The sequence below is a fragment of the Euprymna scolopes genome, chromosome 1 (genome assembly GCF_053919585.1).
Source record: "Euprymna scolopes isolate OS-2025 chromosome 1, ASM5391958v1, whole genome shotgun sequence".
Lineage (NCBI taxonomy): Eukaryota > Metazoa > Mollusca > Cephalopoda > Sepiida > Sepiolidae > Euprymna > Euprymna scolopes.
The window spans coordinates 102,373,147-102,400,992 of record NC_136482.1 but is presented as its reverse complement, the minus strand read 5'-3'; the positions used below and the strand labels follow the sequence as shown (position 1 = coordinate 102,400,992).

Genomic DNA, 27,846 nt, shown 5'->3' with positions numbered 1-27,846 from the left:
CACAAACTATAAAAAACATCACATTCACTTCAATTGTTACTTAGAAAACTTTGAAATGTGTCATTTAAGAATATCCAGTAAACTTTCTGACAAAATTTAAATGCAAATTTGAAGTCTTTAAGATCTCATCAGTTTCAATATTACTAAACTCTTTATCTGTGCTTTATCTGTGCCTAAACCTAAATGTAGATCCCATGAACAAAGCTTGCTTCTTAGAACTGCACGCCTGTAGAACACTGTTCCATTTTCCTGCTTTCCAACTGACTACAATATGGTTGTCTTCAAGTCCAACATCAACAAGTTCTTGATGAGTTATCCCCTTAAGTAATCCAATTTACCCAATTCCCACTACTAAGGATTACTACATTTTCCCATTGACTTCTGTACACTTATTAACCCTTATCCTCGAGTGGCCTCCAGGCCTTGATAAGTGGTGACGCCTTTGTAAAAAACAAAAAAAAAAAAAAAAAACCCTTGATTTATGAAACAAGATCATGAAATCATTATATTGAATTTAGAAACTGTATAATTAGTTACCTGGCAAGTATCACTCAGAATAATTCAGTCAACTGACAAATGCAAGTTTGAAGATCTCATTGGTTTCAATATCATTAAACTTGAAACACCAACCTCATAAAACATTACATTCACTTTAACTAGTAATACACATAAAAAAAAAAAAATTGAAATGGCTTAAAATATTTCAATAATGGCATACATAGAAAAAGCTTGATGAGCTAAGAAAGAATTTTTTTACATTTATAAAATCCAATTAAAATTAAGGAAGTTATGACTATTTTTGTGCTTCACACGTTTGAATATTTTTCCCTCTTTAAAAAGTGTGTTTCTTCACATTTTTTTTTTTTTTACACTACTTTTACAGTAAAAATGTTATATCTTCGTTAAAACAGAAGATTAAACAATGAAATTTGCCATATAAGTGTATTTTTGTGTGAGGAATCAGAATATGCTATTGAAAATCTCTACAAATTAATGATTTCTAAATAATATGCAGTTAATGCACATAATGTTACAATTTCTTAATTATGCCATGTATTTATTAAAAGAAAAGAAGTTGGAGAACTCAAAGTTGAATTTTAATGCATTTTATGTACAAAAAAACTGAAATTTAAATCTAGGACTGTTTAAATATGAATATATTGCAATATTTCTTTGGTATTATTGAAGATTAATACCTTACGTTACCTCTACCCCCACCTCTCCATCTGACCACCTCTCCAAAATGTGATTCTACTTTTGTAGGAAATTACATGAAAAACTTTAATGAAGGATAAATAAATATTTTAGAATTTAATGTAAAATGATTCCCTAGTTTGAGCCATTCCAGCGTTTTAGGGCATTAACCATTTTTTTTTTTCTATAGGAGATAAATCCTGTGTGCTCTTTTTTTTTTTTTTTTTTTTTTTTTTTTTTCCTAATGTGTAGTTTTAAGAGGATTTTTGTGCAACTATGGAAGGTACCACTCTGATAGGGCTAAGGGAAATTGTGTGAACATTCTGAGGATACGATAGAAACAAAACAAAAACAATTTTAGAATTTAAAGTGGGGGTTGGTTTCACAAAAATGTAAAATAATTCACCATTTTGAGACCCTTCTAGCGTTTTAGGACAGTTGACCAATTTATTTATTTTATTTATTTTTCTTAATCAATTTTTACCCCAAACAAGGCACAGTGCCACTTTGAAGTAGAGGGCTACTATCGGGGACATAAGTTGCAGGGGCATTATGAAGGGAGGTGAGTAGCAAGATGTTTGTTCACATTACACTTGAACCTCTGCATATCAGTACAGTTGGGAAAGCAGAATCCCAGAAGGGATTTCCAAAGTCTAGCAGTTCTGGGGAAGAAACTATTGGAGTAGAAGGCTTTCTTACACCTAGAGATCTCTACTGTGAAGGTGTGGGACTTAGCTGCTTGCCGGGTTTATCTGGGGTAGTCACGTCGAGGGGGCACAAGTGCTTGTAGTTTGTCAGATCATTCACCATTAAAGTACTTGTAGAACAGGTAGAGGGATGCAACATTTTGTCGGTGGGACAGAGGCTGAAGCTTAGATGTCAGTTCAGGACCTATCAGGTTGGCGACTCTCTTTTGAACCCTGTCCAGGAGTGAGACAAGCAGCAGATGCACCAGCTCAAATGTGACAACAGTACTCCATACATGGGCGAATGGTGGCCTTATAGAGGTATAGGATACTTTCAGGCGTAAGTAGTTTTCTAGCATGTTAGAGAGAGCTTACCTTCTTTGCAGCAGCCTTGGCAATGCTCTCAGCATATCTCTTCCAGTTCATGTTCCCTGTAAACGTTAGGCTAAGGAGTTTAAAGGAAGTACTTTTGGGTAATGTGTTCTTGGCCATTGCTATTGGTAGTAGAGAAGGTTTCTTGTAATTATTAAAGGAAACAAGCTTAGTCAACATTGAATGTGACCATCCATTTTTGTCCTCATTCCACTACAGATTGGAGGTCATCCTTTAGTGTTTCTGCCGTTTTCTTAGATATGTGTTCATTTGTTTTCCCCTCGTGCCTGTTATATAGAAGCTTGCCACTCGGACTTAGCATTATTGTTAGGGCTAAAGGTTTTAGGAGGAAGCTTGCCACTCTAACCTAGGGTTAGAGGTAGGATTTAGAGTTTTTTTGTGTTTTTTTTTAAGAGGGCATTTGACATGTATATTTACAGTTAGTAGTTCATAGTTATTGGCTTTTGAAAATGTTATGCCTTAGATTTTGAACATCAAAACATCAAATTACTTTTAAATATGTAAATTTACATAAATGAGGGGTGTGAAACTTTACAAGAATCACAACAGACAAAAATAAATTTATTTAAAACAAGTGACATCACTTTAATAGAAAATGTAATGTTTGGAAAAGTATCAAGTATTTTTTGCCCACCTATTTAAATAGCAAAAAAAAAAAAAGAAGCTTTTTGCTTAAGCTGACAAATCGTTAACAAATTTTGAATGAAGTTGATTTTTATTTTCAATTACATTTCATTTTTTTTTTTTTTTTTTTTTCAATCGAGTGGCACACTGTTTCATTTATAAACTTTCCAGTTTAAGACGTTTTTATTTAACTTCATTAGAGACTGAACACTTTCTACAAATATTTAAGTATTGATTTTGCAATTTTTTTTATAATCGGCTAGATTATTTTCCATTCGATAATAATCTGCTGAAAACATTGTAAAAAAAATAAAAATATATATGGGGGGGGGGAGTACTGCTTGAACACGTGAACTAAAAAATCATATTTCACATTTTCAGTTAATCAAACCAAAATACTGTTTAGTTCACTGTTAAAAACTAATCCACACAAGTTATACAGTTAGAAAGCTTATTTTCTTGTCTTTTTAATCATAAATATTGTAAAAATTTGACCAGAAATATATGCAGAATTGCAAGTTGAAAAAAGTTCATAATGGCGGTCTGGTTGGGATTGCTTTAATTAGCTATTATAACTGAATACCTCTTAAACATGTAAGAACATTTTTTTCATATTCATATTTTCAAATTAATTTTTTTTTTTTTTTTTTTTAAATTCGTTCTGGAATAAAAATCAACAATAACAAAAAAAGTCTGTAAAAAGATTGATTTACTTGACAGTGGGTGTATGAAGAAATTCAATACTTGTCATGTTAAAGTCTTTTTAACACAACAAAAAAAAAACGAGTGGTCAAAAGTATTTTGGACACCCCAAACTATCAAGTCTTGTGGTTAGTATCCAAATTTCATGACAAAATTCTAAATACAAATGTAGTACGATCATTCACAAATCATGGAAGGTCTTTATAAAACCTTACTGAAAACGCCATTTTATGATGTTCACATTTTTATCACTTTATTTGCTTAAAACTCTTAAAATATATAATCTTCATTATTATTATTATTATTATTAATTTCTGAACAAAATGGTGGTATTTTGGGGACCTAAAGTGCTTTGGTTTTCAAAATATGATTTTAGCAGAACCCCCTTAAAATCTGTGATTATCCAAAATGTTTTATTGTCTGTATGTATTACTACTTTAACTGTTACTTAACAAACGTGTCATTTAGAAACATTGTCATAATTTGAAGTTATTGTAACCTTCTCAACAGCTGACGTTTTACCTTATTTTCAATTTCTCTGTCCGGTTGGTAAATATCACTCAATAACATTGATGATGTTAACTATAGTAATGCTCTAAGATCTTAAATTGGGACCATCTCCAACCATGCTTGGTATGACAGCTCAATCAGTTCTCATTGATCTGTCAATCTACAAGTTAAATAGAATGCATTAAAGTCTATATATTTGTGATACTATGGAAGCTGCTCCCCCTCTGGGGAGTGTTAGGAAATGATTCATAAAGGAGAAAGTTGCGAGAAGTTTAAAAAAAAAAAAAAAAAAAAAAAAATTTTTTTGTAAAGTCATAACAATGGTTCAAAAGGATTCTTTAATGCACATAAAGACAGTAGGATGGGTAGTTAGCTAGGTAGTGTCCAAGTAAGACAAAAAGATGTGGACATAAGATTTCTGATCCTAAAGTCAATATATTTAGAATTAGTCTTACGACAGTTTTTAGTTTGTAGAAGTAGACAATGGTTAGCAGCTTGGAGGTTCCCCAAGAGAAGTTAGTTGAATGAGAGCAGGTTGGGCAGAGAAGATAATCACTGGGTACCTACACAACCAAACAACTAGCTATCAACGGACAACAGTTGTGATGGCATCACACACACACACACACACACACACACACACACACACACACACTGAGTTCAACTGAATTATGCCAACAACTTGTGTTGTTTTTTATCCTGGTGCAGCCACAAAGACAATCATTGAACTACATATCTATAAAATATATACGCCTACAAATGAAATTACTCTATTTTGCATCCAAATGGTTTGTAGATTATGTTGATTATTTAAAGATAGAACTTGAAGCATAAAAGCTTTGACCAAAATATATTCTGCATTAAATAACCCCAAAAGGATTGATATGCTGTAAAATAACAAAACAAACTTGTATACATACACACACGACTGGAGAGGATATAAATGTGTGCATAATTAAATAATTCTTTTATTACCTACAGACACTAGTGTTTCATGCTTATGCAATCATCAGTGTAGGCGGTGACAATTCTTGTTGGTTGGGATATTTGAATCCAGCCATGAGGCCACCTTTGACTCCATTTGCTAAGCTTTTACCTCCATACCACCCAATAATTGCCACAGGAATGAAAGAAATGCCAAATTCGGATGCGAACATTAGACAATCTAGAGTGTTCAAATGAGCGGAAGTCATGAATGATTTATAAATCCTAGTTGATTTCCTCTTAGTTTATATTTCCCAGACTGTGTCCATCCTTAAAGGGGCTTGATAATTATAATAAATAATTCTTATATATATATATAAACAAGATAATGGATAAAATATATATAAACAAGATAATGGCAAATTCGAAACTAATCACATTTGCTGAGGTCAAAGCACTTTAAAATTATAAATGTTTTTCTTTGTGTTTTTAAATATTTTATATGCTCAATTTTCTTGTAGTTTAATGTCTTATCATTTATTTAAAAACTTTTTCTATTTTTTTTTTCCCCACAGTATTTTTCTCTTTTTATTACTTTGAGGGCATTAGTCGGCATTGGAGAAGCCAGTTACTCGACTATTGCTCCGACCATCATTGCCGATCTGTATGTGAAGGAAGCGCGATCAAAAGCGCTTATGTTTTTTTACTTTGCCATTCCAGTTGGTAGGTAAGTACCTTGCTTTAAGTTAACAAATGAGCAATACTGCATGTTAATTGTTCAGGTTCATCAGGCTTTTAGAACCCAGTTCAACAACTTGTAAATATAGTTTGTTAGAATTGATCTTTTACCTACATAATTTGTGTTAAAGGAGTTCGGTTTTTTTTTTTTTTTTTTTTTTAGATGACAGCAATAAAGGCTCTGCAGATATAAAATACCTTTTGATTTTAATGATTTATAATCATAGTCAGCATTATACAGAAGTAGCAGGACTTATGTTCTGCCATTACCCAGTGAAAAAAAAACAAGAACCTGTATCCCTAGCAGTAAATTAATTGTAATGACTCTTTTCATCCAAAATACTAAGCATTTATTCACAATATAAAAAAATATTTGTAAATAGAACTGTGGATAATAGTATAATGAAAACAATTATCGAATTAAAAAAAAAAGATAGTCAATTAGTTCCTTTTGCAATGCAAAAAGCAAATTATTTAACTTTAAGGCATTGACTAAGTATATTATAGTATAAGTATATTAAAAATGCTGTTAAAAGTATATTAAAATGCTATTAAAAAGTAGAAAGTCTGTCTTTTTGTGTAAATACAAGAAATTGCTGTAACCTCAATAGAAATAGATAATAGATCTCATAACAAAATCAACATTTTTCTAAACCCATAATTTGTAATCTATTTTCACATGTTTTTTTTTTTCCATATTCATATGTAGTTTGATTTCTGTTTTCATATTGGGGTTGTGGGTTTGTTTTCTTACATTTATGAAATTTTCTGTTGTGCTCTTTAAAATTGTATGTTATACGTTTTATTTATCTTGAATTCATTTTTGGGATTTACTTTTAATTTAAAAATATAACAAAAGGATGAAATAGCAAATGAACCAAAATCTATTAGAATTCAATTTTGTAATGGAATTAATATGGGGGTGGATGTGAATACTCACTAACTTGTTTTCTTTGCCACTAGTTTGTGTATGTTTGTCTTTTTTGTGGGGGGGGGACTTTGTTTAAAATTTTAAAATTTACAATATTAGACCTAATCTCAACACCTAGGAGTAAATTTATCTGAAAGTCTCTTTTCAGGTTAATTTATCTAAAATACATTGTTTTTATCTACAATCTAAAAAATATGCTTTAATAGAAGTTTTTAATGAAAACCATCTTTGATTATATACAATAATAGTGAATTAATGATACACCATTTTGCAAATCAGTATGTGAATTTCGGGGTTTTACAATGTTTTCTTTTGGAGGAGGGTCATTTTTTTTTATTTTTTTTTTTTGTTTGCAATATACATGTATAATATTCTTGTCCATTTCCTATAAGGGAAGAAGCAGCTGTCCAAAAACCGAACTGCTTTTTCTTGCAATTTAGCAATTAAGTAAAAGGTCTGATCAACTTAGTCACTACATATCGTTAATGACTTTGTGTCTTTGACATCATATCCTACTGTAAGGACCTGTGGTGTAAAAGATAAAATACTATGTAAAATTCAGTTGCAACACTTTTCAGCCGTTTAACTGTTCAAGCCTCTGTGCAGGCGATAAAAAATACAATTGCGAATTACTTAAAACTTCTATCTGGTCATAGGGAACAGCATGCTATTCTCATCTATTAAATAAAGGGTTCCATTCGAAATTTTGCGCAGACTCCCAAGTTTGACAGAAAGATACCCCTGAAGACAGAGGTTGCATCAGCCAAAATGTTGGACGAACAACACCTGAAATGAGAACAGTAGTCCAAATTATCAATCCTTGCATCAAAATTTCAAATATTCTGCTGCGTCATCTTAATTTAAACTTCTAATGGAATTTTTCACTTTCTAAATTTAATCTATCCTTATGCAAAATACCGTTTTTAGCATTTTTTTTACATATTCAAAATCCAATATTGCAGCAAGAATTCATGCATATATGCACCCGTTGCAACTTTCACATTCAAGTGTGCACAATCACTTTGCCCTACAATGTTCCAAATCTTAAAATTCAGTTCAAAACACAAAATCCACCCAAATTGGCGGATACTTTTTTTACAAGGAAGTAACCATGTGTCCAAGCTTGAAGGCCACTTGAAGAAAAGGGTTAATGAGTGTAAGGTGGTCAGTAAGTCAACAGCATAGTGATTATTAGTGGTAGAAGTTGAGTAGAATTTGAGTGTTTAAGAGGACGGCTCAACAAGAACTTGTTTACATTGGACTTGAACACTACCATATCATAGTCAGCTGGAAAGCAGGCCTGCGATACAGTTCCACAAGTGGGGAGTTATAGGAAAGAAGCTTTGTTCATAGAATTTTGCATTTAGATTTAGGCACAGATAGAGAGTGAGGGGAAATCGACAGTAAGAAAGAAGGGGAAATTTTTAATTTCTAGAAAAGATTAAAAATCATTTTGACCCATAATCAATTGAACAGCCGATCCATTTTTAAACTTTGTACTTGAATGTATAAAAGTTGTGAGAGAACTTCGGAAAGTGGACACCTCACATGTTCAGTATCAAGCATTGTCTTTCTTTTTTTTTAATTGTCAGATATTTTAGAATATTTAATCATTTTATGGTTTTAAAATGGCTTTCCTGTTTATAATGTAAATACGCTGTTAAAATAACTAATTGTCCAACATACATGCAACAATATTGGGCCAAGTATATTTTCAGTGCTCCAATTACACTAACAACTGAATAGTTTTTAGCATGATTCCAAACATAAAACATTTTGATAATGAATTTGTCTGTGAATAAGTTCAACATAATGTTGTAATTGTTGTCACTCATATGCTTTGTTATTGAGACTGTATAACAAAACAAGTAATTTTTTTTGCCTTTTTTTTTTTTTTTTTCTTTTAACCATGACCTTTTGGTTAGCTGTTAGTGATGGGATGATTCCAATATTTTTCCAGATTTTGATACAATCACATATTTTGTGCTAAATTCCCAATTCCGATACAATTACCGATTAAAGTTCTTTTAAATTTGTAAATGTAGAGTTGTTTCTTTTGGGGGAGAGATACTGCAAAAAGGAAAGGAAAAAAAATGTACATATCTTTCCCCAAACATAGGAATATCTTTATGGAGATGAGCTATAGATTTTAGTTTCACTAGTAGTTTAAAATCAATATCATTTCATCATTAATATGAGCCATGGAAAAATAAGTAAACGATGAAAACAATCATTTTCGGCATTGGAAAATAGGCAAAAAAAATTTTCCAAAGCCCTAAAGTTTATTCCCCCCCCTCCCCTACCACCACCACAATTTCAATTGATAGCCCCAACACTACTGATACATTTCATAATTTGCGCCTTTGGTCAATGTAGGACAATGCCTAGATCGAGATAATTTTTAATTTGGTTCCAATCCAAAGATGAGGAGGCAAGTAAATAGGACTGTTTGTGTTTCAAGTTAGAAAACTTACAAGTATTTTTCATAAAAACTAATAGGACCCATGTCCCAATGTTGTCCAGGAAAATTGAAGACACCAAAAACTGTAACCTTAAAAAGTAAATTGATCAGAAAAAAGATTTTGTTCACTCAAAATGTTAAGCCTTTACCTATAATAATGATGATAATAATAATAATAATGAAAAAGCAGTTATTTTGAAAAGGTGAGGGGGCTTTGTTTTTAATTGATAATATAAAAAAATGAATGACCTGACTGTCTGGTGTAGCAATGAACCAAAATACATTATGGTGGGATTTAATTTGTAATGCAATTAATGTGCTTAAGGGGATGGTATAATTTACAATGTTGAACCAGATCACGTCCAGAAGTAAATTGATCTGAAAAGAGTGGGTGGGGTCTCTTTTTACCCAAAATGCTTATTTTTATTCATGATCTGCAAATATATGTTAATACAATTCTTTTGTAATAATGAAGTGAAAACAGTAATTGAATTCGTAAACAATAACTAATAGTGAATTAATGATATGTTATTTTGCAAATCTATATGCAAATCAATTAGTTCAAATACATTGATCACATAGACATGTTCAGTATATTAAGAAGCTGAACTTGATCTATTTGGTATATGAAATTAGGGTTTTATTAATGTCACTGTTAGCGTCGTAAACTTCCCAAATTTATTGATCCATAAATGTCTATACTTTTAATCAAGTGGGTATTCAGAGACTTTCTCATTGAGAATATTTACTTGGAAAGATGTTTTGATTGACAAATACAATGTCTGGCTAAAGTTATTCTGTTCCAATTCTTGCATAATCGGGGTGCTGAAAATATACGTCCCAAATATCAATAATTTTCTCAGACCTCAAAATCAACAATTTCCCCCAATCTCTATCTGTGCCTAAATCTAAATGCCAGTTTCATGAACAAAGCTTCTTTTTTATAATTGTCCAGCTGTGGAACTCTGTTCCCCTAGCCTGCTTTCTGGCTGACTGCAACATCGTTGTTTTTTTTTTTTTACATGGAGGTCACCTCTTATCAAGGCCTAGAAGCCACTTGGGGATAAGGGTTATTGCATGTACAGTAATCAATGGGATAGTATCGTAGTAATCGTTAGTATTGGAGATTTTTGATAGTGTCTTTCCTCAGGAATTTGTTTACGTTGGACTTGAAGAATCTAAATTGTAGTCAGGTGGGAAACAGGCAAACAGGCATGCACTTCTAAGAAAGAAGCTTTGTTCATGGAATCTGTTTTGATTTAGGCACAGATAAAGAGTGGGGAAAATTACTGACAGTTGTTTCAGCTAGACGGGTATTTTTCATGAAAGATTAATGAGGGGGGACCAGAGATTGGAGCTCAGATGAGCACTTGCCATGGAAATAACGATAAAACAAAGACAGGCTCACAACGTCTCTTCTGAGCCACGAAGTCTATTTTGTATGCTGTTAAGGCAGGATAGGTTGTTTTTAGCAGCTCCAGCCCAGATGTGGTAGCAGTACTCCATCCTTGGATGTACCTGGCTTTTATACAGATAGAGAATTGCATCAGAAAGTGAGATATCTTCTGGAGCGGTAGAAGGATCCCACTATTTTCCCAGCGGCCTTGGCAACAGACTTGATGTGCATGTTCCATTTCAGATCAGAAGTAAAGGTCAAACCCAGAAGCTTGTCAAAACATGGAGTCTCCCCAAGACAAATAGTCAATTTCTATTACCATATACGCATTAACCCTTATCGTTCCAAGGCTTGATAAGTGGTGACCTCATTTGTGAAGCCATCAACCCAGCACCATCACCAAATTGGAAGAAACACCGCAGTGGCCAACTCAAGACTTGGCTCAGGATACTGAAATTATCCCCCTCCGCCTCTACAGGCTCTGCTGATGAAACCACAAATGGCTTTCACTAGTGGCGGAAATAGATTCTGACCGCCACGCCTGGTTGGCCGTTATATAGGATGCAATGAATTTGTTTGATGGAGCTAGCCCAACCAATCTAGCATGAACGCCGCAACAACCAAAAAACACAAAATATCTCCTATATGAATAGTAGAACCACAATTTCTTAGCTGCAATCAGAGACTAAAAACCCATCCTGCAAAAATAAAAAATACAAAATGCCATTTGTATTATTTGGGTTATTCAGGCTATCGTTCTCCTCTTGGATTTTTGCACAAACGGATATAAATGTTAAATAATAATCAATTCTAAGAGGTAGTCTTCCAGAGGTTGAAGGCCCAGTACTTCAGGCGATATTAAGAATACAATTATGAATTAAAACTTCTACTGGGTCACGGCTGATGAAATGCGAGTAAGTTACTCCCATAAAAGGTTCAATTTGAAATTCTGTAGATTCCAGAGTTTGGTTTGATGTATCTGAAAAAGGTCAGATTACATCAGTGGAAACATTGTTAGAATAACATCCAAGAATAATCGAAACAATACAAATTATCAATTATCATCTCCAAAAATTTTGAAAATAAATATAAAAAAAATTCTGTTTCAAATCTTAAGAGGCTGTTTGAAACCATAAACTCTGCACAGAGTATAGGATTCTCGAAAAAAAAAAAAAGCATAGGAAGTTTTTAATTCTTACTAAAAAAAAAAAACCCAACAAACTCTGAGTATTATCATTAAGTATGAAATAACCTACACAAGTGAAAATTGTGCTGACATGTTGGAACGGCAGTGTTTGTTTCAAGTTTGTATTTATAAAATTCTTGTTTCAAAAGCAATTAAATCAAAAGAAATATTTATATACAAATTGTGTAAATGCAAAACCCATGATTTAAAACGTAGGTATGTATGTGTTTATTTTTGTAAGAACTGCTTTCACAATGTCCATTTTAAATATGTTCATCCTCTATAAAATAGAAACAATTTTCTATTTAATTGAGATTGAACTTATGCGCAAGAGAATACTGTATAAAAACAGTTTAAATTAGTACTGAATTGTTCTGTGAATGGAAGTTAATTTTTGAAGTTACGTAGAATTTATAATTCTATTCCATATTCGATTTTTATCACATATTTGCACTAAAATAACTATTTCTTGCCATGGTTCATGTATATTGCTTTCACATAAACTGCAATTATGCATGCGACCAAGGACTGCTTATAAATTGAGATTTCCTCCTGAGAAAGCCGCTTCAATCCACCTAGGATGAGTGCTACTGACTGGCATAAACTGCAAAAATTATTTATGTAGTCTACAGGTTATGATAAACTTATATTTAAAAAATTATATTGAAAAATAAATTCTATGATTGGCAGAATAAAGGTTAAATTATTACTGCAATTGGATCTTCAGAAACTGAAAATTAGTGGTACTCTTTCTTGTGTTGACAGAGTACAAAATTGACTTTGAAATCTAGTGGGGGCATAATCTCTCTCTACAGCCTGTTTCTCACAGACCTTTCTCTACTATTGTTTACTTGGAAGGTGCTCCACTAAATTCCAATCTCTGGTTTCTTTATGTAAGACATTCACAGCAAGCACTTGCTTTTCTACCAAGATGGAAGGGGGGCATTTTCCTTTCTTCCAAGCTTTTATATTGCAACCTCTTCATGAAGTTTTGCATATATAATGCTTGTTTCTTCCCTTTTCTTTCTGAGATTCTCTGGTCCTGGATATGACCTTAAACTATATCCAGTGGTGAGGCCTTAGCTTGTGGGCTTTGGGGAGTGTGGAGCCACCCTTTAATTGCCATTGCTACCAGGTCCACTCTGACCCGGAGTGGTAGTACCTGTTAGGGTCCCAACTATGGGTTAAATAGAAACCGACTTGAAAACAACAAATATATTCTATTAAAAAATTTTTCTTCACTCTTTGGATTTGGCATTAAATAACCTGAAAAGGGTTGATATGCCGTAAAACAACCAATCCTGAAATTCTTATGGACGACTTTGCTCTCAATGAGAAATTGACTCTAAAACTTCTTGGTCTTTCCTTCTCATCAAATGTTTCTTGGAGTTCATATATTAAATCCATTGTTATTTCTGCTACTTGTAAAATTGGTTCTCTCTATCACTCTAAACGTTTTCTCACACTTGAAGCTATTCTCTACCTCTAGAAATCTACTATCAGATCATGTATGGAACGCTTTTGTCATATTTGGTCTGGTGAATCTGTGTCACATTTGAAGGTTCTTGATAAATTGCAGAAACATTTGTAATTTAATTGACCCCCACCCTTTCTTCTTCACTGCGACCTCTCTCACAGATGAAAAAAAAATGGCTGCTAATGGGTCAAAATTGAAAAATTGGAACTCAGCAGGCGTAAGTCGACTAAATGTTATTTCTATGCATGCACAAATATACATTTATGTTTAAGTGCGTTCATTTATCAAGTGTTGATATGCATCTGCTATTAGGTCAGATGGTACCAAATGTTTTTGGTTAGTGTAATCTCCAATCATCTTCATTGTCAAACTCTGGAATCTTTATGGAATTTCATATAGAAACCTTTATTTAATTACAGTCAACCAACGAATTTGTAATTCTTAGTATTGCTCGTACTGAGGATACATATACATTCGACCCCAAGAAGACTGTACTGAGAGTACATATACATTCACACTCCAGAAGATTATCACTCAAGATTAATTATTATTTAGCACTTAGATGCCATAATAGTACTGTTAAAATTTTACAAAAGCTGGAGATAGCTCAATTTTCATGAAGGGCTTCTAACCACCCAACTCTTTTCAATCCTTTTGCATAAAACTAAATTAAAATAAGATAGTCTACACTTTATTCACTTATGCTTAGAATGTGTTCCAAAATTGATACCTAATGCAACCAGATCTGTTTGAAGATATTAAATTCTCTAAACATTGATTGTTATTGTTTTTTTTTCCCCTCTTTCCATTTTCTCTGTTCTGCAAAGCCAAAAAACGACAATTTTCATTTACAAAAGAACCAAACTAAACACCATTAATAAATATTTGAAGCATAAACCTGTTTTCCAAGATTACTGAATTCAACATTAAATAAATTAAATTAGTTGGTAAGCTGTAAAACAAAACAACCAAACCAAAATTGATAATGATCGGCTAATTAGTTTAGAGGTGATTACTGTATGTACAAATATATAAACATGTTGATAAATTAGATTGCATCCCACAGTGACAAGGAATTTACAAAACTATTTAAAATTTTTGCCTAATGTTTGCAATTTATAGAATGTTTAGATTTTTATGTTTATTCAAAAATGAAACTCCTCTTTGTTGATTGCCAGCATTTCAAACAATACATTTTCTAAATTCCAGACATTACAATAGACAACACCAACCAATGACGAAAAAAAGCAAGACAGTGTAATTAGACATTCATATAATTTTTTTATTCTTTTTAATAAGTCGTCATTTATCAAGGTTAAAAGTCCTGTAAGAGTTACAGATATGTATTGTCAGTTGAATGATGGAGAATATTATGAGAGGATTGAAAATGAGTTAAACGAACAAAGTTTGATTAGTTATGAGAAATTTTCACAAGTATTTGTTGCCATGGGATTTGAAGATGACCATGTTGTAGTCTGCAGAGAAGCAGTTCTGTGATGTATTCCACAGACTGGAATATTTTTGAAATAAACTTTCTTCATGAAAATTTCGCTTGGCTCTAGGCAGACCGGGGTGGGGGTTCCTTTGAGTTGTGGTAAATAGAGGAGTTGTTGCATTAATATCTTTTCTTAAAAAAATAAATTGTTTTCTCTTTTGTTATGACTTGAATGATTTTCTACATAAAACCTCGAATGATACCTAATTAACACATTGGTAATATCTTCTGTTTGGGAATTTACAGTGGTCTCAACTATTATTACAAGGTAATCAGCATTTCTGAGTGGATGATGAGCATCTGTAATGCATGCATCAATCAGTGTTGTCAGGAATAGGTTAAGAAGTAAAGCTTGCTGGTCTTCATGAGATGAGGCTTCATAATTTGTGCATTCTTTTTTGCAGACTATTATCATCTTCATTGTTGTTTCACCACATTTTGGCTAACTCATTCTCCGGCCTTCTTCAGGTGATTAACTGCGATGGGATAGGAATGCAGAGTCTTGTAACTTATCCCCAGTAATTACTGCTTTCCATAGTTGTTGTCACACCATGTTTTGGTCAACTAATCCTCTGCAGTTGGTCAAAACATGGTGCAACAACAACCATGGAAGGCAGTAATTACTAAGGATTAGTTACAAGACCGAGGAAGGACAGAGGATGAGTTGGTTGAAACGTGGTGAAACAACTATGAAGATGAGGATAACAATCTGCAAAAAGAATGGAAACTTGAGCTCTTATCCAAATGTTTACAGACATATCCGATAGAACTGCACTTCTGCCTGTCTCATACATTATAAAATTCCAATAATGTGTATGTGTATTCATAAATCTGTAACTAGATAGAGAATAACTTTGATAGATATATAGCTATCTTACTTTCAATTTGTAAGTGTAAATATAGTGATCAAGTGTTAAAAAACATTGAATATATAGTCAGCTTAATGGTAGAAGAAATGAATGTACTAGATATATATATATATATATACTAGCATGGATACCCAGCATTGCCAGGGTCGATATGAAGTTCGGTTTTGCCACGCCTGCTATACTAAGAATATTGAGCAGTTTTTCATGATGTTAACTCTATCATTACCCAACAAAAATAAAAGAACGACTGAAAACATGAAAATGTATCTCTCCCCCCCCACTCCAAAAAAAGAAATACATAACAAACTCTCTACCAGATAGTTCTGCAGAAGGGATATGAAGAGAAGCTATTCTCTGGATATTGAGCACCTTTTTATGACTATATTCCCAGTTTAAGCGAATTTTTTTTTTTTTTTTTTTATGCTACCTCAGTCTAGAAAGATTTGCTTTACGGTCTGTTGCAACGAAAACAAACTGTAAGTAATTCAGTTTCAAAAATAGCAAAGTAGAATTTGTGTTAACCGAACGTTTGTTATAAAAATGATGAGTTTTTACTTATTGCGTTATTAAAAGAAAAAATAATTAGTTACAATGTCTAAAAAAAAAAATGTACAAAAAAAAAAAATGTAAAAAAAACGTAAATGAAAGTTTTTGGGTTTTTTTTTTAAAATAAAGAATCGTAGTTGAATTGAATTGTTTGTTTTGTCGCGGTTTCAAACCCCCGGCTCCATTTAAAAATTTTTTTTTTTTTTTTCCCTCTTTCTTCGCCCCCTGCTGTTTCCTTTACCTTAAACAAAGGACACGTTTGGCTAAATGCGAGCTAACGTATGAACATATCCGGGTTCAGTGAATTCATTCACCTATCCTTTCTCTTTTCATCATCAACGTCGCTATGCACATCAGAATTTAGATATATCAACAAAACAGGCATTTTTGCTTTTAGACGAAATTAATTTAAATGGCATCAACAAATTCACAATCTACTTTTGATTGCATAAATTTCATTCTAGAATTAATCACTCGTTTGTTTATCTTATTGGGAGCAACATCATTAACATTACACTGGCCAAATGAATACAGCTCATTTTGGTCAAGTCAGGCAACTCGACCGGGGAGTAGGAGGAGGCTCCCGAAGCGACGACTGACACTACCAGTCACATCGACCGAATCCACCAACGCCGAAGGATTCCAGCAGCAGCAACGACAGCAGCCATCTCAGCATCAGTTTAAACAGCCCTTATCAGGGCTAAAAAGTTTTTTCACTAATGCAATTCACTACAGCTTGCTTCCTGAGACCCACCAGCAGCAAACTTCACTCCCAGTCTCCAGCGCTTCCAGCCCACTCCAGCGGTTTCCTGCTCATTCCCAGTCTTCCAGCCCTTCATGCCTCCAGCTTGCTCCAGCTTCCTCCTACAGCTTTCCTGCACCTTGCTCCTCCGGCCTGCACCCTCGTAACTCTGGTCTGCTACCTCACTCGCACCTTGTTCCTCCGGCCTGCTACCTCGCTTGCACCTCGCTCCTCCGGCCTGCTACCTCGCTTGCACCTCTCTCCTCCGGCCTGCTACCTCGCTTGCACCTCTCTCCTCCGGCCTGCTACCTTGCTCGCATCTCGCTCCTCCGGCCTGCAACCTTGCTTGCACCTCGCTCCTCTGGCCTGCAACCTCACTCCTCCGGCCTGCAACCTCTCTTGCACCTCACACCTCTGGTCTGCTATCTCACTCACACCTTGTTCCTCCAGTCTGCAACCTCGCTTGCACCTGGCTCCCTACTGATTGTCCGTTCCTTAACACTGACCCCTGCGTTCTCAGTGTCCACCGTCCATTCCGGATCACTCTAACGTCCAGCCGATCGTTCCAGACCCAGTGAGCAACCCTGAACCACGCTACGTTTAGAGTACCTGTTCCAGACCTTAGCCTCCAGTGACGTGCGACCTTGTAGGCGACCAGCATCCAGATCATACGATTTTTCGCTTCCTTTGTAAATAAAAAGCGAACCTTCGTCTTTAACCAAATAACCTGTGTCTGTCATTCTTCTTTGCCTTTTTTGTGCTGTTTACTTTTTGCTCGTGTCTACCTTGTTGGGTCGATTGTCCCCCAGACGACCAACCCCGCAACAGTTTATTTTAAAATAAAAATGCACTAACCACAACGTTAATTGCGAAATCATGGAAATTATTTTATTTAAACTAATTCCAAAAATAATGCTTGAAAGTTTTTAGTTTTAATATCCACCGAAAAAGAAAACAAGAACAACGTTCGTATCCAAAGGAAATAACTCAAACCAATTCATAAAAAAATCAATGTCGGTAAAAATAAATTAAATATGCTATCAATATAAATCAAATTTAAATAATAAACTTAAATAGAACACTTAAAATAATTCTCTCACTATAAACAATAACTAATACACCGCTATTTAATAAAGTCAATTTTCCTTAATGTAATATGCAAATGACGTCACCTCTTTAATCTTATATTTTGCAATAATCATAGTATATATAGGAATGGATAATATGATAAAGTAATGGATTTTTGTATATATTAATCCACTTGTAAACAGACAGACAGGAATACGAATTTATTTATATATATATATATATAAGGTAAAATGATTTATTGAAAAATCATTTACTTAGTTTGTAAGAATTCAACATTAACAACTAATCTGTGTACAATCATTTCTAAGGCAGTGCAAATTTTTATTGAAATAAAGTCGCTTCATCAGCACAGGAATTAGGCATCAAATGTATATATATTAAAGTTTGACTCATGTCCATGTAACCTACATCTAAAATTTCAAGTGTTTAGATCCAAAATTGGCAGAGGAGTTTGGTAGAATTTGCAAAGAGCAACTCTTTCAATTTTAACCTCTTGGCAGCCAAATTTTCATAAAAAAAAACTGATTAAAAAGTTTACTACATGTCTGAATACCCTTTATGTAAAATTTCAAATGTTTAGAAAAAAATTGGCTGAATAATTTGGTAGAGACTGCAAAGGTCAAATATCTTTAACTGTGACCCCTTGGCAAAAATTTTCGTCCAAAAACTGATTAAAAAGCTTACTCTATGTCTGAATAACTGTTATGTAAAATTTCAAATGTTTAGACCAAAAATTGGTGAGTAATTTGGTAGACTGCAAAGGTCAAATTTTTAAAAAATTTGACCCCAATTTTGACTCCTTAACATTTGTTTTGGGCTCAAATCAAATGAAAAAGTTTGATCCATGTCCAAGTAACCTAGATCTAAAATTTCAATTGTTTAGACCCAAAATTAGCGGAGGAGTTTGGTAGTTTTCAATGGTCAAATCGTTGAACTTTGACCCTTTCACAGCCAATTTTCTGGCCAAAAACAGATTTAAAAAATTTTCCCAACTCTCAATACTTTTTATATCAAATCTAAAGTCTCTAAACTGAAAATTTACAGCAGTTTGGTAGGGAAATGTACACACACACAGACAATTTCACTTATATATATAGTTGAAATAAGTCCATTAATTTTGCTCTCATGTGCAGATCATCATATAATTCTTTCATCTCTAGCTGTGAGACCATTGGAATATCTTATTGAAAAGAGTGGTCACGCTAAAGGTCAACAAGAGGTCAAGTTTACACATTCGGCGTGTAGTCAAAATGTCAACTTCATTTAGCTCTCTGATTTTGAAATTCATTTGGAAAAAAAATTCCTCGACGCTACAACTACATGCACTTCATACTTACAAAAGTAAAGACGAACATTATAAAGAGGAAAAAAACAAGCATCTGAAGAAATGATTCTTATTTCTATGGAACAATAATATGAATGATGCTATATAAAGAAACTGGTGTTGTATTTTAACGTTTTGTTGCATATTTACTGAAATGTTTGTAGTAATAAAATAGTTGATTTACAAGAGTTAAATATTTTCTTGTTAGATTATACACACAGTAATTTCTTGAATTGTTATAAAATTATTTACTATTATTGACTGAAACAAAGACAGTCGGACGAGTAAAAATATTTTGGGGTGAGTAAATTTTCCCTCACACTCGATTGGCGGTCGGGTGATTTTTTTTTTTCTTCAAATCTCAAAGGATATATATATATATATATATGAAATGATTATTTCATATTAATTCCTAGTATGATGAAAATATATGCTCAATATTGGGGATAGAAATGAAAATAAACAAATGTAAAGTTGTATACTTTATACATTTAATCATTTCAACAAAGAATACTATAAAATATAGAAAAGTCCTTTAAACCTGGTTTGTTTGTTTGTTTTTTTTTTGTTTTTTTTTCAAATAAACAAATCCAAAGGAAAGAAATAATTACATAACACTAGAAGCTTTTGTTTTCATTATTAATTTGAAAAAAAAAAATTCATCAATCATGTATTGAAATCTAGAAAAATAGATGTCAAGGAGGTATCCTCTATTGGAATATTAAATTATAAAGTGTCTCAAAAAACATATTGGAATCCAGAAAAATGGGTGAAACTTTAGCATCTTCCCTGGCTGTGTTATGAGTTGGTATTTCACTCATTTTTCTGTTTTGATCATTTAAAAAATATAATTGTTTGAACAGTTCAGCTGCACAAATCAATGTGATCTTCTAAATTGTAAAGTAGCATTTGGCTACCTGTGCCAGTTTCAAAACAGAATTGCTTTGAATAATAATTCAGATTGCACAATGAGTCATGACATTCTAAATCACAAATCCAAAATTACTTTTCAAAAATTGTTTTCATAAGTTATCCAGAGTTTTACAGAAAGCTGATATAACCTTTCAGTTTTACAACAAAATTATAGTTTTAATAATAAAGCTAAAAATATTTTTCTACACTCTTCCTTTAATGTATTTGTTGTGTCCGGAGAAATTGGGATGTCAGAATCATTGGATATTCTAATAACAAGCAGACAAGCTCATTATAATTTAAACGCAATTTATTCACGGCAGAAACCTTATATTAATTACAGAATGATATTCAGTGGTCGTGGATGCCGCCATCTTGTCTTCGGTCTCCTGTCTAGAACTCTAGTCTTTTTAAGGATATATAAAGGGCGATAACTCGTACTTTCTTTATTTAGAGTTATTTCCACTTTTATTGCTATAACATCTCCTCTATAAAATATGATGCTTGTAGGATGTTTGATGCAGGTCTATTTGTAGAGTTGAAGTTGATTTGCACCTTCGTTGCATCCTTTGGTTGGACCTTTCTTCTCAGACTTGCTTTGTTTACTGCATGTTGCTTGAACACTTTGCGGTAATTCAAATGTGTCCAGTAAAATATTTAATGGAATAATTGTCTTATTTGATTGTCTCTTTGGAAGATATGAGTGACGAAGTTGATTTGCATGTCTGACCCAAAGAAATGATTGTACATCCACATCATAGATTTCATTAGCAGAACGACGTACTATGTGACCTTGTGTCCATTTTTCTTTACCATTACAGTAGTCTTTTGCCAATGGAGGTTGTCCTGGTAGAAATTTACGTAACCTTGCTTGATGATGGTGATTAAACTTGTTTTTCATCATCCCGTTTCTCTCAAGATTATTTTATGATGGACGAATAGCATCCATTGGTAAATGTATTTTTCTGTTTATCAGTGCTTCATCAGGAAACATTCCATTTGAGAAATTTAGATTTGGGATAGCTCTGTAGCTACTTGGAAATATTTCTACGATCTCTAGAGTAGTTCCTTCCCCTTTTAACTTCAAAAGAGCTCTCTTAAACATGTCAACAAATCGTTCGGCTTGGAAAGGTGGAGATCTGAGATGCCGAAAACTGTTTTGTGTACAGAAGTCAGAAAATTCTGCTGAAGTAAATGCAGTACCATTATCAGAAACTAAGATATCAGGAACACCCAGTCTGCTTGAAAATTTCTTGTTTCTTTACAGTTTCATTTGATGTAGTATAGTTCATCTGGAAGACTTCTGCTCACTTACTGTAAGCATCAACCAATATTATACAATGTTGTCCATTAATTTGTCTTGCAAAGTCCATGTGTAGTTGTGACCAAGGGGTTTCTGGGGTAAGGCCATGTATGCAATGTTTTCAGAGGAGACTTTGCAACCAGTTGATATTTGGCACAACTTTTTACAGATTCCTCTAACTGCCTGTCCATGCTTGCCCAATACACATAGCCATGTGCTAAGGCTTTCATCTGATTAATTCCCAGATGCCGATAGTGAAATTGCTTGACAACTCTGTTTGCAGTTTTAATGGGACAACACAGTCTCCAAAAAGAATTGTTCCATTGATCTTGGATAAAGATCTCTGGAAAATAGTTGAAGTTGCTGGTTAGTGCATGTTTTTGGCCAGTTTGTGAGATGAAAATGTCAAATTTTCTGTAATAATGGATCTGCGGCTGTATCCTCCTGGATCATCTCTGAAGTGACAGGTAGCAATCTCACTGTGGAAACAAGTGCAGACAACTTCAGGTTCCACAGATATAGCAGTCATGACTGTGTTTTCCACTACTTTTTGATAAGAGATAAGTCTGGATAACGCATCTGCCTGGTTGGTACTTAATAGAAAACTTGTAATCCAAAATTGCCCATCTTTGTAAGTGGTTTGCTGTATAAACTGGAATTCTTAAACTTAGTTAAGCAACAACTATAAAAGATGAAGTTAAGACTGCAAATAAATAAAATATACAATTCTAATAATTAAACAATATATACTATTCAGTACGGACCCGACAATGGAAGATCAGATGTTAAACAACAACTATAAAAGATGAGGATAATAGTCCGCAAATAGATATTTAATAAATAAATTGGAATTCCTTTTTTGGAACCAAAAATATGTATTAAGGACTTGTGATCTGTGATCAGAGTAAAATGCCGGTCATATAGCATTTTAAGAAATTTATTTTCTGCATAGACTATTACTAGGGCTTCTCTCTGTTTGGCTATACTTTTGTTCAATAGATGTCAACAACTTTGATGCCTGTGCAATGGCTTTTTTGCTTCCATCAAGGAAAATGTGATATTACTGCTCAGACTTCATAGTCTGAAGCATCCATCATGACTAATGTCTAATGATGGGTCAGTGTATTAGCAATAGATCAGAGCTAAGAAGTGTTTTAATTTTCTCAAATGATTCTTTGCATGTGCTTGACCAGTTCCATTCGGTATCGTTTTGTAAAATATTATTCAGGGGCCCTCGTAACTTGTGCAATTCGGGTAAAAAGAACCATAATGATTTACAAGGCCCTGAAAGGATCATAGTGTTGTAACATCCTTTGGAGTTTCTATGTGCTTTATTGCCTGAATATTGTTCGGATCTGGTTTTCAACCATTTTTGTCAAACATGAATCCAAGGTTTGGAAGAATTTGCATTTGTCTGGTCTTAGTGAAATCCGTATTAAATTTGATTCAGCAGGCAGTAAGACGATGCACAAGTTCCTCTTGGGGGTGTGCCTATAGCGATAATATCATCAATATAGGTGGAAACTCCTGGCAATCCTGTAATTGTATACATAGTTTGTTGGAATATTGCTGGAGCTGACTTGAACCCAGATGGAAGTCAGTTAAATTGGAATAATCCTTTGTGCATGTTAATAGTGAAGATTTTTGGAATATTCAACTCCAATTTGTAGATATGCATCTCCAAGGTCCAGTTTTGCAAAGCAAGTGAAGTTTTGAGAACAGATCTTCTGGTATGAGTAGTGGACACTGATGTGTCTCCAGTCTGTCATTTAGTCCTGTGCTAAAGTCCATACATGGGTGTACTTTACCATTAGTCTTCTTCACAATGGCAATAGGTGATGCCCGGAATGACTAATTTATAAGTTGGATTACTCTCTTGTTGTAGATGATCCAATTCTTTTTCTACTGGAGCTAAAGCTGTGTATGGTACCAAACGCTTTGGTCTGAAGATTGGCTTTGCATTTGCCTTTAGTTTTAAAGTCGCTTTGACTTTAGAATGACATTTAAGACATTCTTGAAAAACATTGCTGAACTTTGCTTCAAGTATGTTCTTAAAATGTGTTTTAGCATCTGCTGCATCATTAATATTGAATGGATTGAAAATTGAGTTTAAAGGAACATTGAAAAGATTAAGTTCTTCAATAAAATCGAAACCAAGATGATTTAGGGTTGATGCATCAGAAATGTAGCGTACACCCGAAATTGTTTTTTCCTTTAAAAGAGACATTGCATGTTAACTCCCCAGTTAGATATATCTTGTTTCCTGATGCATCACAAGCAATATGAGCTGTCTTAAGAATTAGTTTTCCAAACAATTCCCATATTGAACGTGAAATTAAAGTGATATCCAAAGTATCGAACTGAAAGTTCACTAACTTGTTGTTTATTTCAACAAGTATATATTTTCTCTAAGCTTCAAAATTTACGTTGAAAGTGGCAAAAATTGAATTTGATGTGGCTTTCTGAAAATGTCCTGGCATGTTTCTGCATTTTTTTTTTTTTTCCTCTTGGCTGTGCCGTGTTCATTCTGGAAATGTTGCAGTTATTTTGACCACAAAATCCGTTCTTGTGCCCACGATGTGAACAATGTTGACATGTGTCTTTTAAATGGGCAAAAGCAAGCATAGTGCATCTCCCCCACATGACCAACAGGGTGTTGGTGGCTTCTTTTTATTTCCAGTCGGGAATTCCTCTACTGATTTGTTTTTATTTGAAACTGATGGGCTTTGTTGTTGCACCATTGCCATTTCTTGTTTTAGATTTATTAGTCTATTCTGTAGTTTTAGATTTATTAGTTTATTCTGTAGTAAGATTAGTACTATTATTTCTTTGTCTTTATCAACCATAAACAGTAGATGTGTACGTATGGCTGCATATTCTGGAGATTGTAACCTGTGATAAAAATGAGTGATCAGTGATTTCAGACGAAAATTTTCACATTGTAGATTGGCAGTTCCAGCATATTTGACAAAATTGTCCGTAGCATTTTTCTTTAATTTCAAACAATTGTAACAAATATTAAATAAAGATGCTGACTCGCCCAAAATGTCTGATAACTGTGCTATCATTTCATCAAATTTGAAATCTGTTTTTTTTTTTTTTTTTTTTTTTTTTTTTTTTTTTTTTTTTTTTTTTCTGAAGAATGAAGTTTAAGTATCTTTCATGTTCCGCTGTACCCAACTTGCGAAGTAGTAAACGCAGTTTCCATGCGTCGCCCATGGATGCAAACTCATATTAACACATCCTTCCATTGTCCAGTAAAAGTTTGTTTTAAATTTGAATAGAATGAAAAATCTGTTTTTGTGCTTGCTATGGTGTCCAGAGAAATTGATTTTGGTGTTTCTATTGTTTCTGAAATTGTGCCGTCAAAGTTTCAATTAAATTGTCTTGAGCTTTTAAAAATTCAGCTTGCTGGTTACACAATATTTTATCCAATAAATTTGGATTCCTGATGTAAATAATTCCACTTTTTTATTGTTTATGCTCCAAATTTTCCTTTTTTCCATTTGTTCGCAAAAAAATTGTTTGCAATAGATTTTTTTCCCCTATTTGTACAGAAAAGAATTTTCCCAATTTTTTTTTTTTTTTTTTTTTTTTTGTTTTTGTTAATTATCCCCATGTGGGTCTTGTTTTTGAGATTTGTTATTTAATGTCATCTCATCTTGTCGCCAAATTTTTTTGTGTTCGGAGAAATTGGAATGTCAGGATCATTGGATATTCTAATAACAAGCAAACAAGCTCATTATAATTGAAACACAATTTGTTCATGGCAAAAACCTTAAATTATTTATATAACAATGTTCAGTGTCCGTGGATGCTGCCATCTTGTCCTCGGTCTCTTGTCTAGGATTCTCTAGTCTTTTTAAGGATCTATAAAGAAGATAACTCTTACTTTCTTTATTTAGTTAGTTATTCTCTTTTTATCACTATAACAGTATTAATCTTTGATTAACCAACTAATATCGCAAGTCAACATTTAATGCCAATTGTAAAGCTTAAGTTTGTAGCACCATTAAAAAAAAAAACTGTGCCACAAAATGAATTTTTTTTTTTTTTTTTTCTTAGGGTTAACATATAACTAATAATGTCACCTGGATTCTTACAGATTTTAATTTTTATGGGTTTTGTCTTGATATTTTTGTTTTACTTCAAATACCCTGTAGATGATTCTGGGCATAACTAAAAAAATCGTTAAATCATTTTTTGTTAATAATTCACAAAAGTTTCTGATGGAGGTTTTATTAGCATGAGGAACACAAAACAATTACAATTGAGAGAGAGAAACAGGTTATTTACTAGGCTGAGGCATTGGCCAACCCTGGATTATTACAGTATTCATTTAAACCCCTCCCCACCCCATCAAGGTTTTGGGGCAAGCATCAATTTCTGCATCTATTCACTTTTCTGTCAGGAAGGAAAGATGCCACCATGCCCTGTAGGGAAATAACTTCCAATTCTCAAATTTCATTTATTTGCTGAGGTCACATTCTTACACTTACAGCTATCAATCATTCCTAATTTATCTGACAATTATTCTTGAACACCTTCATTATCTAACAATATCAAGACATTAAGAAAAAATGAATAAAAAAGTTGATAGGGTAACTTTGTCTATTTTGTTAAATCAGTCTTGTTTAAATGAGAAATCTGCTTAGATAAATGTGTGTTAATTGTTTTTGTCTTCAATTTTTTCAGTGGACTGGGTTATATTGTTGGGTCAAATGTTAAAAATGTAACTGGAGTCTGGCAGAATGCACTACGGGTGAGTTTTTTCTTTTTTTATTGAAACCCTTGATTTTTTTATGTAAATAATGATGAGGCTTTATAAGCTTTAAAGATGATACTTTGATTTTATAAGTATAGAATCCATATATTAATAGGTTGTCCTTTTTTGTGACATCTTAAATGGATAAATGAATGAAAAAACAAGAGAAACAAGAGATGATTCACATTAGAAAAATTCTAACATTTCACTGAAAAACACGAGCTCATGATCAATTTTAAACAATGTTCTTGATTGAAATTCTTTTTAAACACAGACTTATGTCTGCCAAGTTCTTAATATTCTAAATTCTATTTAAGACCTTTTGTATTTAATTTAAAGTTAAGATGAACAGTAAAATAAAAAGTAAAAAAAATTATGAATAAATGATTCAACATTTACAAAACTATAACAAAATATAAGTTACAACTTTAATGTGACTTTGGTAAATTTATTTCCATAGCATTTGGGGATGGGGCTTACCTTACCCAGCCATAAAATACACTTAAAAATATTTTAATTCATGCAGATTTCATATTTATTATTATAAAGCTAATTCCATCAGCTGGAATCAAAACCAAAACATTTAGTGCTCCAGTCATGTTCCCTACTGTTTGAGCTACTGGCAGGTAGATAAGACTTAAAATTAGACCACTTCAATCTATGAATGAATATTCACATGCACCAACTAGTTGAAATGAACATTTTGCATTTCAACTTATCAACATATTTCTGTACGCATTATTCATCCATCCAAAGATTTTATTCATTACAAACCATACTTAGTGTATGATTATATTTCCTGTTAATTTCAGTGTTATGTGATCAGTAGTTTAAGAGTTTATCAGTAAAACGTTTATATACACACACACATACATACATACATCTACTGTTTTATTTACATAGATTAAGTGCTGCATTAACTTTATTTTAATAAATTAATTTCAAATGCAAGTTCAGTTAGTTTTCTTGTTATTAATCATTATTATATTCGGTTTAACATCGGTTTTACATCTTGTCATCTGTTGGACAGATTTTAGAAGTTGACTTCCGAACAAACATATCTCTAGCCCAGTTTTCATTTATCTCTCTTTCTCTCAAGTCCATCTTCATCACTTTCTCCTATGTTTTTCTTGGCCTTCCCCTGTGAACTGGACCTTGACTGTTCTACATCTACTAAGTGAACAACTCTTATCCATTCTTTTAATGTGGCCATAACATCAAACTCCTGTTCTGCCTGATTCTTTTTTCTATTACTGATAAGCCATCATTTACAAAGGCTAAAGGTCACTTGAGTATAAGGGTTAAAAAAATGAATAGATTGAATATGTTGAATGATGACTATTGAAAATAATTGAAGATTGAAAATAAGTATATATAGATGAGTATAATTTGTTGATTTATTTACATGGATGTTTATCGACATCAGGTTTGAAGATGACTGTTATATTCCTCAGGAAAGCAATACATATATTAGTGTTTCTGTAGGTTTGATTTTCATAAATAAATATTTATAAAGAAGGAATGAACAATGTTTTTTTATTTATTTTATTTTATTTTATTTTATTTTATTTTATTTTTT

At 33.0% G+C, this 27,846-nt stretch overlaps 1 protein-coding gene across 8 annotated transcripts in view; it reads left to right on the top strand.

Moving 5' to 3' along the window:
* The window catches only part of LOC145260741 (protein spinster homolog 1-like), a 147,780-nt gene that overhangs the window by 49,786 nt on the left and 70,148 nt on the right, over positions 1 to 27,846 (top strand). For all 8 annotated transcript variants that reach the window (XM_080119110.1, XM_080119105.1, XM_080119432.1 and 5 more), the window contains exons 3-4: positions 5,609 to 5,760; positions 26,198 to 26,264. In XM_080119110.1, coding sequence (XP_079975236.1) covers positions 5,609 to 5,760; positions 26,198 to 26,264 — 219 coding nt within the window. The remainder of the gene's footprint in view (positions 1 to 5,608; positions 5,761 to 26,197; positions 26,265 to 27,846) is intronic.